Here is a 13608-nt window from a genome sequence, read left to right as displayed (position 1 = left end):
CAAAGGTTTAAGGTTCATACTGAAAGATGATCTCACTCTTTTTAATTGACTAAAACATTCCTCTTTTCAATTTGTCCAGAAATATCGCATTTTAAGTATATCAATCATCAAAGTCTAAAAAACTCTATCTCACTCACTCTCTTTCTCTCTCTCTCTTTCAGTCTCTTTCTTCCAATCACGCACCCATTCAGACCCTCATTCACCTACTCACACACCCACTCTCAGACCCTCGTGCACCCACTCACAGCCACACTCAGACTCTCATGCACAAATTATGGCACTCATTACATCTTTGAGAACATCATTCATAATATCAGTGTAATATTTGCAGTCAAGTTTTTGGCAAAAAAACTGCATGGCGGGATGCAAGTTATAGTTAACTTGGGGCACAAGTTATAGTTACTTGAGATAATTCTAACTATAACAGGTACATTTCTATGGTTTTGTACGTTTAAAATGTGAGGTGAACTATAACGTGCTCTCTCTCTCTCTCTCTCTCTCTCTATATATATATATATATATCATAACAAGAACATCAAAAATGACCCCTACACATAAGTGGTAAAGTACCACAATGTAATACAATGTGTTGTAAAGGTCAACATGTTTCTCTTGAATGGGAAGAAGAGCAGAGGTGAGAGCTGGGACTGGACCCTGAGTATGGCATCCATTTTAGGACATCCTCAATCTACACTCCTCATCCCTACTTCTCTTTCCTGATTCTCATCCCTGCTTCTCATCCATCATAGATCATCCCTACTTCTCATCCATCATCCCTACTTCTCATCCATCATCCCTACTTCTCATCCATCATACATCATCCCTACTTCTCATCCATCATCCCTACTTCTCATCCATCATACATCATCCCTCCCTCTCATCCATCATCCCTACTTCTCATCCATCATACATCATCCCTACTTCTCATCCATCATACATCAGCCCTACTTCTCACCCACCATCCTTACTTCTCATCCCTACTTCTCATCCATCATCTCTACTTCTCATCCATCAAACATCATCCCTGCTTCTCATCCATCATCCCTACTTCTCATCCATCATACATCATCCCTACTTCTCATCCATCATCCCTACTTCTCTTCCATCATCCCTACTTCTCATCCCTGCGTCTCATCCCTACTTCTCATCCCTGCTTCTCATCCCTGCTTCTCATTCATCATCCTTACTTCTCATCCGTCATACATCATCCCTACTTCTCATCCATCATCCCTGCTTCTCATCCATCATCCCTACTTCTCATCCATCATACATCATCCCTGCTTCTCCTCCATTATCCCGGCTTCTCATCCATCATCCTTATTTCCCATCCATCATACATGCTCCCTACTTCTCATCCATCATCCCTAATTCTCTTCCATCAACCCTGCTTCTCATCCATCATCCCTAATTCTCATCCATCATCCCTGCTTCTCTTCCATCCTCCCTACTTCTCATCCTTGATCCCTGTTTCTCATCCATCATACATCATCCCTTCTTCTCATCCATCATCCCTGCTTTTCTTCCATCATCTCTGCTTCTCATCCCTCATTTCTGCTTCTCATCCCTACTTCTCTTCCATCATTCCTACTTCTCATCCCTCATTTCTGCTTCTCATCCCTACTTCTCATCCATCATCCCTACTCCTCGTTCCTCATCCCTCAGTCATACCAGCACATTTTCAGTTTTATGAAACACACCTTCACACTGATAGAAATGAAACTGAAACCAGAGAGGTTTTTGGTTGAACTGTAGATGACCTCTATAATCCTTTCTCCAAGAGCTGATTTATGGCCTAAACTGGGGCTCCTTGTATTTCCCAAACCAGCAGAGCTTTCTGCAGGGGCCTGTGTAAACAGAAAAACACTTAGTTAAATAAATTGAAATGTTGTACAGCCTTGAATTCACTGGAAACAAACACAGAGTTGCATTTCATCTCCTCTGTCTTCACCCAGCACACCCAGAAGGCTGTTTTTCAGTGAAATAGAATTCATCTCTCTCTCTTAACTCTGATTGGCTGTTACCAACCAATCAGTGTGAAGGTGTGTTTTACAAAACTAAAAATTTGATGGTATGACTGGGGGATGAGGATTGAGGAGTAGGGATGATGGATGAGGAGTAGGGATGATGGCTGAGACATGAGAAGTAGGAATGATGGATGAGAAGTAGGAATGAGAAGCAGGGATGATGGAAGAGAAGCAGGGATGATGGATGAGGAGTAGGGATGATGTATGATGGATGAGAAGCAGGGATGATGGAAGAGAAGCAGGGATGATGGATAGGAAGTAGGGATGATGTACGATGGATGAGAAGCAGGGATGATGGAAGAGAAGCAGGGATGATGGAAGACAAGAAGGGACGATGGATGAGAAGCATGGATGATGTATGATGGATGAGAAGCAGGGATGATGGATGAGAAGTAGGGGTGATGGAAGAGAAGCAGGGATGATGGATAAGAAGTAGGGATGATGGATGAGAAGCATGGATGATGTATGATGGATGAGAAGTAGGGATGATGGATGAGAAGTAGGGGTGATGGAAGAGAAGCAGGGATGATGGATAAGAAATAGGTATGATGGATGAGAAGTAGGGATGATGTATGATGGATGAGAAGTAGGGATAATGGAAGAGAAGCAGGGTTGATGGATGAGGAGTAGGGATGATGGATGAGAAGTAGGGATGATGGATGAGAAGCATGGATGATGTATGATGGATGAGAAACAGGGATGATGGATGAGAAGTAGGGGTGATGAAAGAGAAGCAGGGATGATGGATAAGAAGCAGGGATGATGGATGAGAAGCAGGGATGATGGATGAGAAGTAGGGATGATGGATGAGAAGCATGGATGATGTATGATGGATGAGAAGCAGGGATGATGGATGAGAAGTAGGGGTGATGGAAGAGAAGCAGGGATGATGGATAAGAAGTAGGGATGATGGATGAGAAGTAGGGATAATGGAAGAGAAGCAGGGTTGATGTATGAGGAGTAGGGATGATGGAAGAGACGCAGGGATGATGGATGAGAAGTAGGGATGATGGATGAGAAGCATGGATGATGTCTGATGGATGAGAAGCAGGGATGTTGGATGAGAAGTAGGGGTGATGAAAGAGAAGCAGGGATGATGGATAAGAAGTAGGGATGATGGATGAGGAGTAGGGATGGTGTATGATGGATGAGAAGCAGGGATGATGGATGAGAAGTAGGGATGATGGAAGAGAAGCAGGGATGATGGATAAGAAGTAGGGATGATGGATGAGAAGTAGGGATGATGTATGATGGATGAGAAGTAGGGATGATGGAAGAGAAGCAGAGTTGATGGATGAGGAGTGAGGATGATGGATGAGAAGTAGAGATGGTGTATGATGGATGAGAAGTAGGGACGATGGATGAGATGCAGGGATGAGAAGTAGAGATGATGGATGAGAAGCAGGGATGAGAAGTAGGAATGATGGATGAGAAGTAGGGATGATGGATGAGAAGTAGGAATGATGGATGATGGATGAGAAGCATGGATGATGTATGATGGATGAGAAGCAGGGATGATGGAGGAGAAGTAGGGGTGATGGAAGAGAAGCAGGGATGATGGATAAGAAGTAGGGATGATGGATGAGAAGAATGGATGATGGATGATGGATGAGAAGTAGGGATGATGGATGAGAAGCAGGGATGAGAAGTAGGGATGAGGAGTGAGGAATGAGGATGTCCTAAAATGGATGCTGTACCTGAGAAAGGGGGTGGTGTTCCCTTTCCTGATTACATATCCAAACGGCTTCCATAACAGGCAGTATTTCACTGTTTCCTGAACTTGTATTTACTAGCTGGGACCTCAGAATGGGCCATGAGCCTTTTAAAGACAAAAATAATAGGACAGTAAGGGTTCTTAGATTTTAGCATCCAACTACTATACAGAGCTTTAGCCAGATGCTTTAGCTGTGAGTTTAGAGTGCTAATGGATATCAACAGTACTAGAGAGTAATGACATATCGCAGATGTTTACACTGACATTGACTACATTATGGGCCTCATTACAACCGTGTGGCCGCCAATGCGGGCGCACTCCTGCTGTGCCCATTCTGACATCCCCGCTGGGCCGGCGGGCGGAAACAGAGTTTCCGGGCGCCGGCCCAGCGGGGATGCGGGCCGCAACATGGGAGCCCGCTCCAAATGGAGCAGGTGGTGTTGCGGCTGTGCGACGGGTGCAGCTGCACCCGTCGAGTTTTTCTAAAAAAGCAGTGTGGGGCTGTGCCTGGGGGCCCCGCGACTGCCCTTCCCGCCAGTCTTTCCATGGCAGTTCCTACCGCCATGGACAGGCTGGCGGGAAGGGGACTCGTAATCCCCTGGGCAGGGCTGCAGGCAGCGCTGCCCTGGCGGATTACAACCGCCGGAACCACTGTGGCAGAAAACCGCCGGTCCCGGCAATGTGACTGCGGCGCTTCCGCCGCAGTCAAAATAGGCAAGATTGCACCGCCAGCCTGTTGGCGGTGCAATCGCCGAAACAGCCCTGGCGGTCTTTGACCGCCAGGGTTGTAATGAGGGCCTATGTGTTTTATAAAGATGGTAAAGTTACTTTTCTACCTAATAGTTTCATATGCATGGAGAATGCCTGAGCATTCTTTGTGTATTACAGGCAATGGTAAATTGGCTTTACTTATGCCTGTTTCTTCTCTCAGCCTCAAGTCACTCTGCACTAAATAATAAGCAGTTAGGCATGACATTCAACATAACTTTGAAATTCATTGCAAAGGACTTAAATTACAGATGTGCTTTAGTTAAGGGGCTATCTCCAGTGTCAAAGAGAATGGTTGACCTTGCATGGAAATGGCATGTCTGAAGTCGACAAAGCTACTCAGGTGAAAGTGGTCTAATTGTGTGCACTAACTCTTTATCACAACTTTAACCTCTTAATTGTTCTTTTCCAGGGACAAGCAGACCTCCTGAAACATGCAAAGGGCGAAGCACTGGACAATCTCCGGCAGATACACTACGCTGGGCAATCCTGCGGTATCGCAAAAAATGGCTCTGCCTCCCCCGACCTTTTCAGGTCCCGACCCACACTGGAAGCCATCCCAGAGACAGAGGCAGCAAGCGACAGTGGTTCCTGTTGACACACATACTGGGGAGGTGGGCGCGTGAAGGAGTGGTGAGAAGCAGGATGGCCGGAGACAGTGACCTCCTGTGCATCTGGGGGTTAGGACTTATAGCTGGCCAAGCAGAGAAGCTGACGACCTTTCTGTTCAACCCTAGGAGATGGCTCCTCCTGTATCACCTCCTACCTGCATGCTGCACTCCAGACTGGTATCTGAATTCATCAGCAGAATTGGGCTCACTCATCCTGAACCCACGCAAGAAGAGATCGGCACAAGCAATACTCCCACAATGTTGACATTAACGACTGTGTGTAGTTTTATTTTGAAGATAGAAAAGTGGACTTGGGGCTAGGTGTCCTGTTTGTTTGCAGTCTACCTCTGTTTTCCCACAGCTCTGTAAGTAGAAAATGAAGCAAAAGCAATCCACTGTCAATGTTGGAGGTGCCTCAGGAACCATCTCAAGCAATGTTCTTACAACAAGGGTTGTTCTGACACCAGTAGGTGCTTGAAGGCACCTTTCAAGCTTGAAGAGGGTGCAGTGGAGTAGATGGCATGTAATACCTTGGCACATGCTTCGTTTTTGAAGGGCAATATTTGGTATGAGGGGGTATGTCAGTGTCACTAAATGTCCAAGTTGTCTGCCTATCCAGCACTTCTTTTGAGTTCCAGCCTGAAGCACAAAATCCGAAGCACACTTATTGTCAGACAACCACGTCATCAGGGTACCTGCAAGATGGTGCTCATGGGCCACTCTGTTCCAGGTCAACCCATGGTTTGTCAGGTCTAAGCACTCACTGCATAGGGTCCAACTGGGCGGGAAACAATGTCTGCATGACCTCACCAAGGTGTGATTGTGTCTTTCAGTTGCATCCACATGGGAGGAGGGGGGTACAAACTGGCACAATTTTCTCACACCTCATGCAAATATGCATGGAGAACAACTAAAAACCCTGCACAGCCCTTTGAGATTGAGCAATTACTCTGTGTTTAATCAAGAGAGTCAGGAACTTCACCTGCACAATTTTGCCACGTGGCGGAAAATGGCAGCGGACTTTTAGTAATCTATTTTGCCGCAGAGATGTGTGCGCAGCCTGACGATCACGGTTGTTAGATACCTTTCATCCTGGCAAGGGCTGTGATGTGACTATTTAGAGTTATTTACATCACCAAAAACACAAGGCTGTGGCAGTAACTGCATATAAATCATGAGTTATTGGTCTTATCATAACTAGTATTATTTTTAGAAGGTAAGGGAGAAACCTGCATTGTGCTCCCAAATTGTTTTGCTGTGCAGCCATCCAGGGATGTGGCAGAACTATATGCACACCAATCCAGGTATGTTTCAAAGTAGCAAAAACCTCCTCCATGAACTTGAGATTGATGAGCTGGGGCTTTTACTGCAGGTGACAACATCGAAAGTATCCCTCAGGGCCTCGACTGGATGGGTTGGATGACTTGGGTACATCTTCCCAACTATGCGTGAAGGAGCTCAGGGAGTGGGGATTTAAAATGGAGGTAATAATAGCTGATGAACTTTAAAACCTTTGAGTGGCTGCTTTTGGTCATCTGAGATGGCCATCTGTCCCTTGCCTGTTAAACCAGCAAAGAATTTGGGCTTTAAGTTTAAATATGAGCTTTGGCTTTCTGTACAAACGAGCTTCATGATCTCTGTCTTGATCTTCTTCTGAAGAGGCTTGGGAAATTGTGCCCTATTTGACCAAACAGGATAAAGGACCTTCAGTGACAGTCATCACTGGATCCGACCATGACCAGATTAACGCCGTGTACCAGGCAATCCCAAACTGGGTGATTCTAAATGCTCTTGACAAAAGTGCTGGGCGCCCCAAGATCCTGTCATGAATCCCCTCTACTGCAGTGAGAACCTCGGTGTCAAAGCCACATCTTAATTAAAGGTGCTATGCCCCACCTATTAAGTTCTCTTCAATTCTGGATTTAACACTGTTTGTTGTTCCATTTTGTTGGTGCCAGAGATGCGGCGGTAGCTCTTTCTCTGTATTAGTCCTTTCCCTTTGGAATTTCTTACCTCTTTCTCTAAGGAGCTCACAAGATTGCTTCTTTTAATACAGCTTTGAAAACTAGGTTCATCTCACAATAGCTGTTGGCTAGGAGTTACTTGTTTCATACTATCTAAGCTCTGTAAAAAGCCCCTTGTGTTGTACCTTTAAGGTTACGAGCAAGTCATTCTCTTCTTAAATATGCACAAAAGGCAACGACGAGGGGACCAGGCAAGAACAGAGCCAGAGAAGGGGAATGAGTTAGACCTTAATTAGTGAAGAAGTAAGTCGAGCCCAACAGGGGTACAGGTGAAAGGTTGGAATAGCCTTTCTATTCTTCCATTTCAGCGGCTGATCAAACTCCGCCTTGCTGGGGCCATTGTGGCAGCGTTATGCAGTCAGCAGAGGCTGACTTTCAAACCTAAGCCCCTTATTTGGAGTCTGATGGATGAGATAATACGTCACAAATGTGGTAGTTGTCCCATCTACCACTTTATGAGTACATTTTGGCGTGCAGCACTTGTAATGCAGCTTACGGGATCTCTGCCATGTTTGTCGGCATATCCTCTCTGCCAATCTCTAAATCAGGCTCCAAGTTCCATATATGGTCAACTTGTATATTGCCACCAACATTGCGCGGTCCTTATCATCCCAGTTTTACCCCTCCATCCTAGAATACGCAATGATAATATATGCATATGTATGTATATGGTATGTCTACAGCGCAAACCTGACCAAAAGGCAGTTGACTTATTGTCTAGTGTGTTCAGTTCCCCGTGGGTTTTAAAAGGCATCAAAGAACTCCAGCTATTCAGACAAGGCACAGTGATATAACCCTACACCTGCATAGGATGTCCTGGCTGCTTGCGGATGAGCGAATAATGTAAATGATGCTGTGTCACTCTGCAGATTTTCTAGAAGAAAGGCCTATTTTATCTCCTGATTTTTTTGTTGTTATTGACATACTGCGTCCTTAGCATCCTGATGCCAAGCTCTGCCAACCTCATTCTTCACAAATGTAAAAGGCAGAAGCTAGCAGGGTCCCTTTCTATTTCTGAGCACGCACGTGTACAACCAGCTGGCCATCATCTTGTGCATTGAGAAGGACCATATGAAATTTCAGAAGATGCTGAAGATATAGTTGTCTCGGACTCACCTCTGCTGTACGGGCCGTATCCACTGGTGCTCCATCACTGCAGTGTCATTTAGTTGACATACCCAGAGTGAGTGGGCAGACCCAGCCAGGCAGATGTGTGCTGCGAGATATACAGGAACGAGTTTACATAATATTGTGCTTTGTTCAGCAGTCAGGAGTTCTTATCCCCACCTCTTCCATGGAGGTCCATTCACTTACAGGGAAACCAAGAGAGTTCTCTGCATGTCAGTAACCTACTAGAACAACACAAGTGATGATGAAGGATGTAAGACTGACGCTGTTTCAGGTGTAGCAAATTTTGCAAAGAAGTAGGGGACGAAGAGTGCTGAACTACTTACAGAACGGCCCCAGCAACCTTACACACCATAACTAATTCCTTCGGGGACAAGCAAGGTTCTCCTAAGGTAACCTCATTAGTACCCACTTCAAGTAAGGAGGTTGTACTTTAGATCTGCCAGCCTCAGGCACTGCCATCATTGTTTCTCTGCAGGCCAGTCTACCTTTGCACCCTCCACCGACGCATAGAGCGCCTAGCATACTCGCCAACACTCCTGATTTAGGTGGGGGACTGCCAATCTTCTCAGTTAATAAATGAAAACACTTGAGCTTTCTCACACTTATAACTACATTGATTCCAGTGTTTGTTAATAGGAAAATACATTTCTCCAGAAACTAGAAAATAGAATGAAGAAGCCTCACCGTCTTCACTAAACTGTGACTCTTTGGTAGTGACTTTGAAAGAGTACTTCTGATTCACTATGCAAAACATAAAAAAAAAATATGAAATGGTACCACTTCGTAGAGCAGAATAACCAGTTTCAATGTGTAATCTTTAATTTAGAATTTATAGCCCAGTTTTAACATTCAATAAAACTAAACGTTTTCTGTGTTAGTTAGATTAAAGAAATAGTAGCGTGCCCTACCAATTACAAGATGGCTACCACAGTTGAATTTGTGGATTTCACTATTTTCTCTCTAGTCCTGCTTTTGTTTTTATAGAGCACTGGGTTGTTATAGCACCACCAAATGCAGAGTTGCCACTTGGCCTTTGTGTGCCTCATCTTTTAGATCCGGGTTTAGGCCAAAGTTTCCCAGCTAGTGTCATCAACAAAAATATCAAAACATTTTGACATTCTGTGTTATTTTAAAGCAGGTTCAGGATTTTTATTGTCACCTGAATTTTCATATCAAATGGGCCCACACAGCGGCTGACTTCTTGAGGTTTTTATAATTAATACATTTTCAAGAAACTGTGTATGTTGGCCATGTGAGACAGCTTGCCAAATCTGCACTGATATAGATTTTACTGATGAGAATGCCACATAACTCTTTGTTGCTGTCTAGTAGTACATTTAACACTCCCACCTTACGTAACTCCCAACTTAGTGGGACTATAAGGAGGGCGTAGGCAGTTGTTTATGATGGGTGAGTCCATTAAAGTCACTGGTGTTGTATATTGTGTTTTTTGAGGCAGAGAAAGTTTTGTAGGGCAGGGGACCCCCTAAAGTCAATGAGAAGCATTTGGCATTTTGGGGACAATAATTTACTCCAAGGTGAGGTGAAAACCTATAAGATAGGATTGAGTTGAAAGGCATGCCCTTACGTAACGATCACAAGGAGGGAGAGTAATTTTTCTCTATGGAAGATCGAACGATCTGAGTAATATTAATCGTTTTTTACTGCTTTGGTTTTGCATCCAATAGTCACTTAACAGTGCGGATTTACCAGACGAATTTGCACGTCCAAGAATGTATTTGGCACTGCGGTTTGTGTAACTAGTGATTTTGGAGTACTGAATGTGCTGCGGTCATTAGGTACAGAACTGTTATGTTGAGCATAGCAGTGCGCAAGCGCTGCTTTTCTGATGTGTTGTTATCTATTTGGGCTTTTAACCACGCCCATCTCACGCCTGTCACTATTGCTCGTTCTTGGGCTTGCCCTTCAAAATCCTTTGTTACAATTGGCAAATGCTTTAAGTTTGACCCTCTTTGGGGCGGTTTGGTTACTGCTTTGGACATCGACCATGTTACATAGCTATTTGCACTTTTGCTGATATGTTTGACTGCGAGTGGACCTCTTTTTTCTTTTGTGTCTCCTTCAGGCTCATGGCGTGGCACTTTGAATCAGCTCGCATATGTGAAACTGTTTTACTTTTAATTTTCAATTTATGTGGCAAAAAAAGTCCGGTTAGGAGTTTACAATGCTAATCGCTCTAACTCGAGCAAATGCAAGACCCATTGTATTGCAAATGCTTGTTCTTTAAGGGTATGTGCATCCACTAAGCTTGGAGTATTGTAGAGCAGTGGTTCCCAACCTGTGGTCTGGGGACCCCCGGGGGTCCGCAAAGCCTTCTCAGGGGGTCCGCGAGAGCCTAGAAAATTAAAACATATTAAACAAATATTGACAAATTAGGTTCCCAGCTTCCAGTAATGACTCAGACGGGGGTCCCCAGATTCTAAATATGATTCAGTGGGGGTCCCTGGGTTCCATTAATGTCAAAGTGGGGATCCACAGAAATCAAAAGGTTGGGAACCACTGTTGTAGAGTGAACTAGTTTATGCTAGTCAGACAAGGGTAATCCCAGTGTGCACCAGCAGGGGGAGCTGTTTACTGTCTCTTTTACCGGGCAGATAGTACATGCAGCCCCCTACCACAATCCTAGCCTGGCATTTTGAAGACAGGATGGTTTACAAATAGGCCAGGGGGTCCCCAATAACCACCCCTGCCCTTACCCATTGTTAGAACCCATCACCTCATCGCTGCACAAGAAAGAGAGGGCTGAGGGGTGGGGCAGGTTGTCCAGCAGTAAAAGGGTGCAATTAGCTTGAGTTGATTACTAATTTGAATCTGCAGACCAGGTGTGCACTTCCCAATAGCTTTAACAAGGCCCCGCACATTCACCTGTAATGTAACTGGCACCGCAGCGAGAAGAAGAGAAGGCAGGACCCTTCTAACGCTACTTTAAATTGTCTGACTAATTAAAAGGAGCTCTGTGGGGGCAGAATTCCTCCTGTACCTGCCTCTCTGTGTTGAAACACTAGGATTGTTGTTCAGTGTCTTGTTCATTTCATTAAAAGCCTAAAACCCCCTTTTTGCCTTTGGTGTTTTACTTGATGACGACGCGCCCACTAGTGAGCACAATCCTCAAATATCTGATAAACCTCCAAGTTGTTCTGTTCCATTGGGCTATGCGTAAAGCCATCCCTCTGCTCCCTTAACTATCTACACAATGGTGAATCACCCCCTGATTTAGTCCACACTTTTCTTCCCAGCTAGGTTTATGCTTTACACTGATGCGATTAATGAAGCCTGAATTAGCACTATCAATAGATTACATGTTTCATACATGAGGGGGCGCTACCTTGTTCCCCAAAGTGCAGTGCATGAATATTGTGTGTGTGTGTGTTTGTGTGTGTTGGTGCAATCCGGCCAAATTTCAGTCTAGATAAACTAAGATGTCCATATGCTAAAGCCCTAAATGGAAAGAGGTTCAGTGCTACACGGTCAGCACCACGCACGGTACCTTCGGACTGTCAATGGTACATCGGCCATGTGTCACTCAGGCACAATCAGTACACTGACAAAAATTCAGGACACTGGGCCAGTTTCACAGATGCAATCCAGGAATCCACTAGTTGTACCAGAGTATGAAAATGAACAGCTGATACAATATTTTCTGGCAAAAAGGAGTTTGTTATGGCTGTACCCGCTTGCTTGCATGATACATGAGATAAATTGAATATATTTAAGCTACTGAATGGATCCAAACCAGTGCATGTGGCCTCCTACCTCTCAATTGATTGCTGGTAAAGGTAAACTCTGGAACATAAAGGCATGAATAACCTGGCTTTGGTATTTATGGATTGACGGAGGAGTTATGTACTTGTTATTGTTACCAGTTCTTTAAAATATACATAGAATGGGCTTTGGCCCCATCCATAAGGGCATCACTCTCTCCCTCATGCTCCTTGCTTTTGGGTGCATCATTCCACCTTCCAGGAAGTGCTTCTATTGGAGTGCATGGGGGACTAAATCTGAGAAGTAAATTCCATCATCATGCTATTTGTCACATTCTATGCAGAAAACAACAATTGTTTCTACTTTTTCCCTCCCAGCATTGACAATAGGGCAGACTGTAATGTGATAAAACAGCATTTGTGCTGACAACAATTGTAAAGATTATTCGTTAATCCCTACATTTACATGTGCTTGACACATACAAGCCAGTCCTAGTGGCTTTGCCAATGCTTGTAACGCAAATGAGCAATCGCAGCAAGAGAGCTCGATCTACCACGGGGAGTTTCGATGTGGTTCAAGAGGTGAGTGAGCTGCTGAAAGCTTGAGCATGAAGCCTACCTCTGGCTCCGGGCGAGGTCCATTTGGAACCTAAAGCCCATCACGATCCCAACTTTCATGTGGCGTCTGCCTGACACCCTGGATCTACCCTCATACACAAAGAAATAAAACCAAAGCATTAACATTTGAGTTGTAAAAGAGAGGCACATAGATAGCCAGTTAGTGGCCAATTTGTACACAATAAAACCAGAGGACTTTGATTAACTGCAGCTTCAATGCCTAACCAAATTGTGAGATCCTAGGCATATATTTTATTGTTCGATGGCATGTGTAGCTGCAGATACACATGCTGTGCACAGTCCGCCGTCTGGTGTTGGGCTCGGAGTGTTACAAGTTGTTTTTCTTCGAAGAAGTCTTTTCGAGTCACGAGACCGAGGGACTCCTCCCCTTTCGGTTCCACTGCGCATGGGCGTCGACTCCATCTTAGATTGTTTTTTTTCCGGCATCGGGTTCGGACGTGTTCCTTTTCACTCCGTGTTTCGGGTCGGAAAGTTAGTTCAGATTCTCCTTTTTCTTCACTATCACAAATGAAAATACATATGTGATTTCAGAATACCAGCTACAAAGAAACCTATGGTGTTTGATTTACTAGACTATAATGTTGCTCTATATACAAGACTATGGGTTACATACAAGGTTCACATGACAACTGTTTTCATCTTAGATGGGGGGAGGAATGGTGTTAAGTTCACGTTTAAAAACTAGAACTTTTAAAATGTACTTCTCAGTGCAGTGCTATAGAGTGACAAATTCTTACACGTTTTTGAATTTTGAAGAGACTGTATCCTATTTTACATGAGTGTTTTTTGATGTTTGATTTACATGGCAAACATTTTCAGGGTTTGAGTTGTGCACTGACTCTAAGAGCCAAGCCAGACTCTTGGCTCATCTGTGGCTCGGCTCGCTCTGTTAATTTGTTGGGACGTCCACGTTGAGGTTGGACCGCACAATTTTTTTTAAGTTGTCCTAAACGGGTTACAACACTAATTTTCAAA

General features: G+C 44.4%; 1 protein-coding gene across 3 annotated transcripts in view; it reads left to right on the top strand.

Moving 5' to 3' along the window:
• Positions 1-11346, top strand: part of LOC138299441 (inactive phospholipase C-like protein 2) — a 469418-nt gene extending 458072 nt beyond the window's left edge. For all 3 annotated transcript variants that reach the window (XM_069237682.1, XM_069237681.1, XM_069237680.1), the window contains exon 6: positions 4919-11346. In XM_069237682.1, coding sequence (XP_069093783.1) covers positions 4919-5104 — 186 coding nt within the window. In that variant the 3' untranslated portion in view covers positions 5105-11346. The remainder of the gene's footprint in view (positions 1-4918) is intronic.
• Positions 11347-13608: the final 2262 nt, after the last annotated feature.

The sequence above is a fragment of the Pleurodeles waltl genome, chromosome 6, assembly GCF_031143425.1.
Source record: "Pleurodeles waltl isolate 20211129_DDA chromosome 6, aPleWal1.hap1.20221129, whole genome shotgun sequence".
NCBI classification, from domain to species: Eukaryota; Metazoa; Chordata; class Amphibia; order Caudata; family Salamandridae; genus Pleurodeles; species Pleurodeles waltl.
This window is presented reverse-complemented; position numbering and strand designations above follow the sequence as displayed.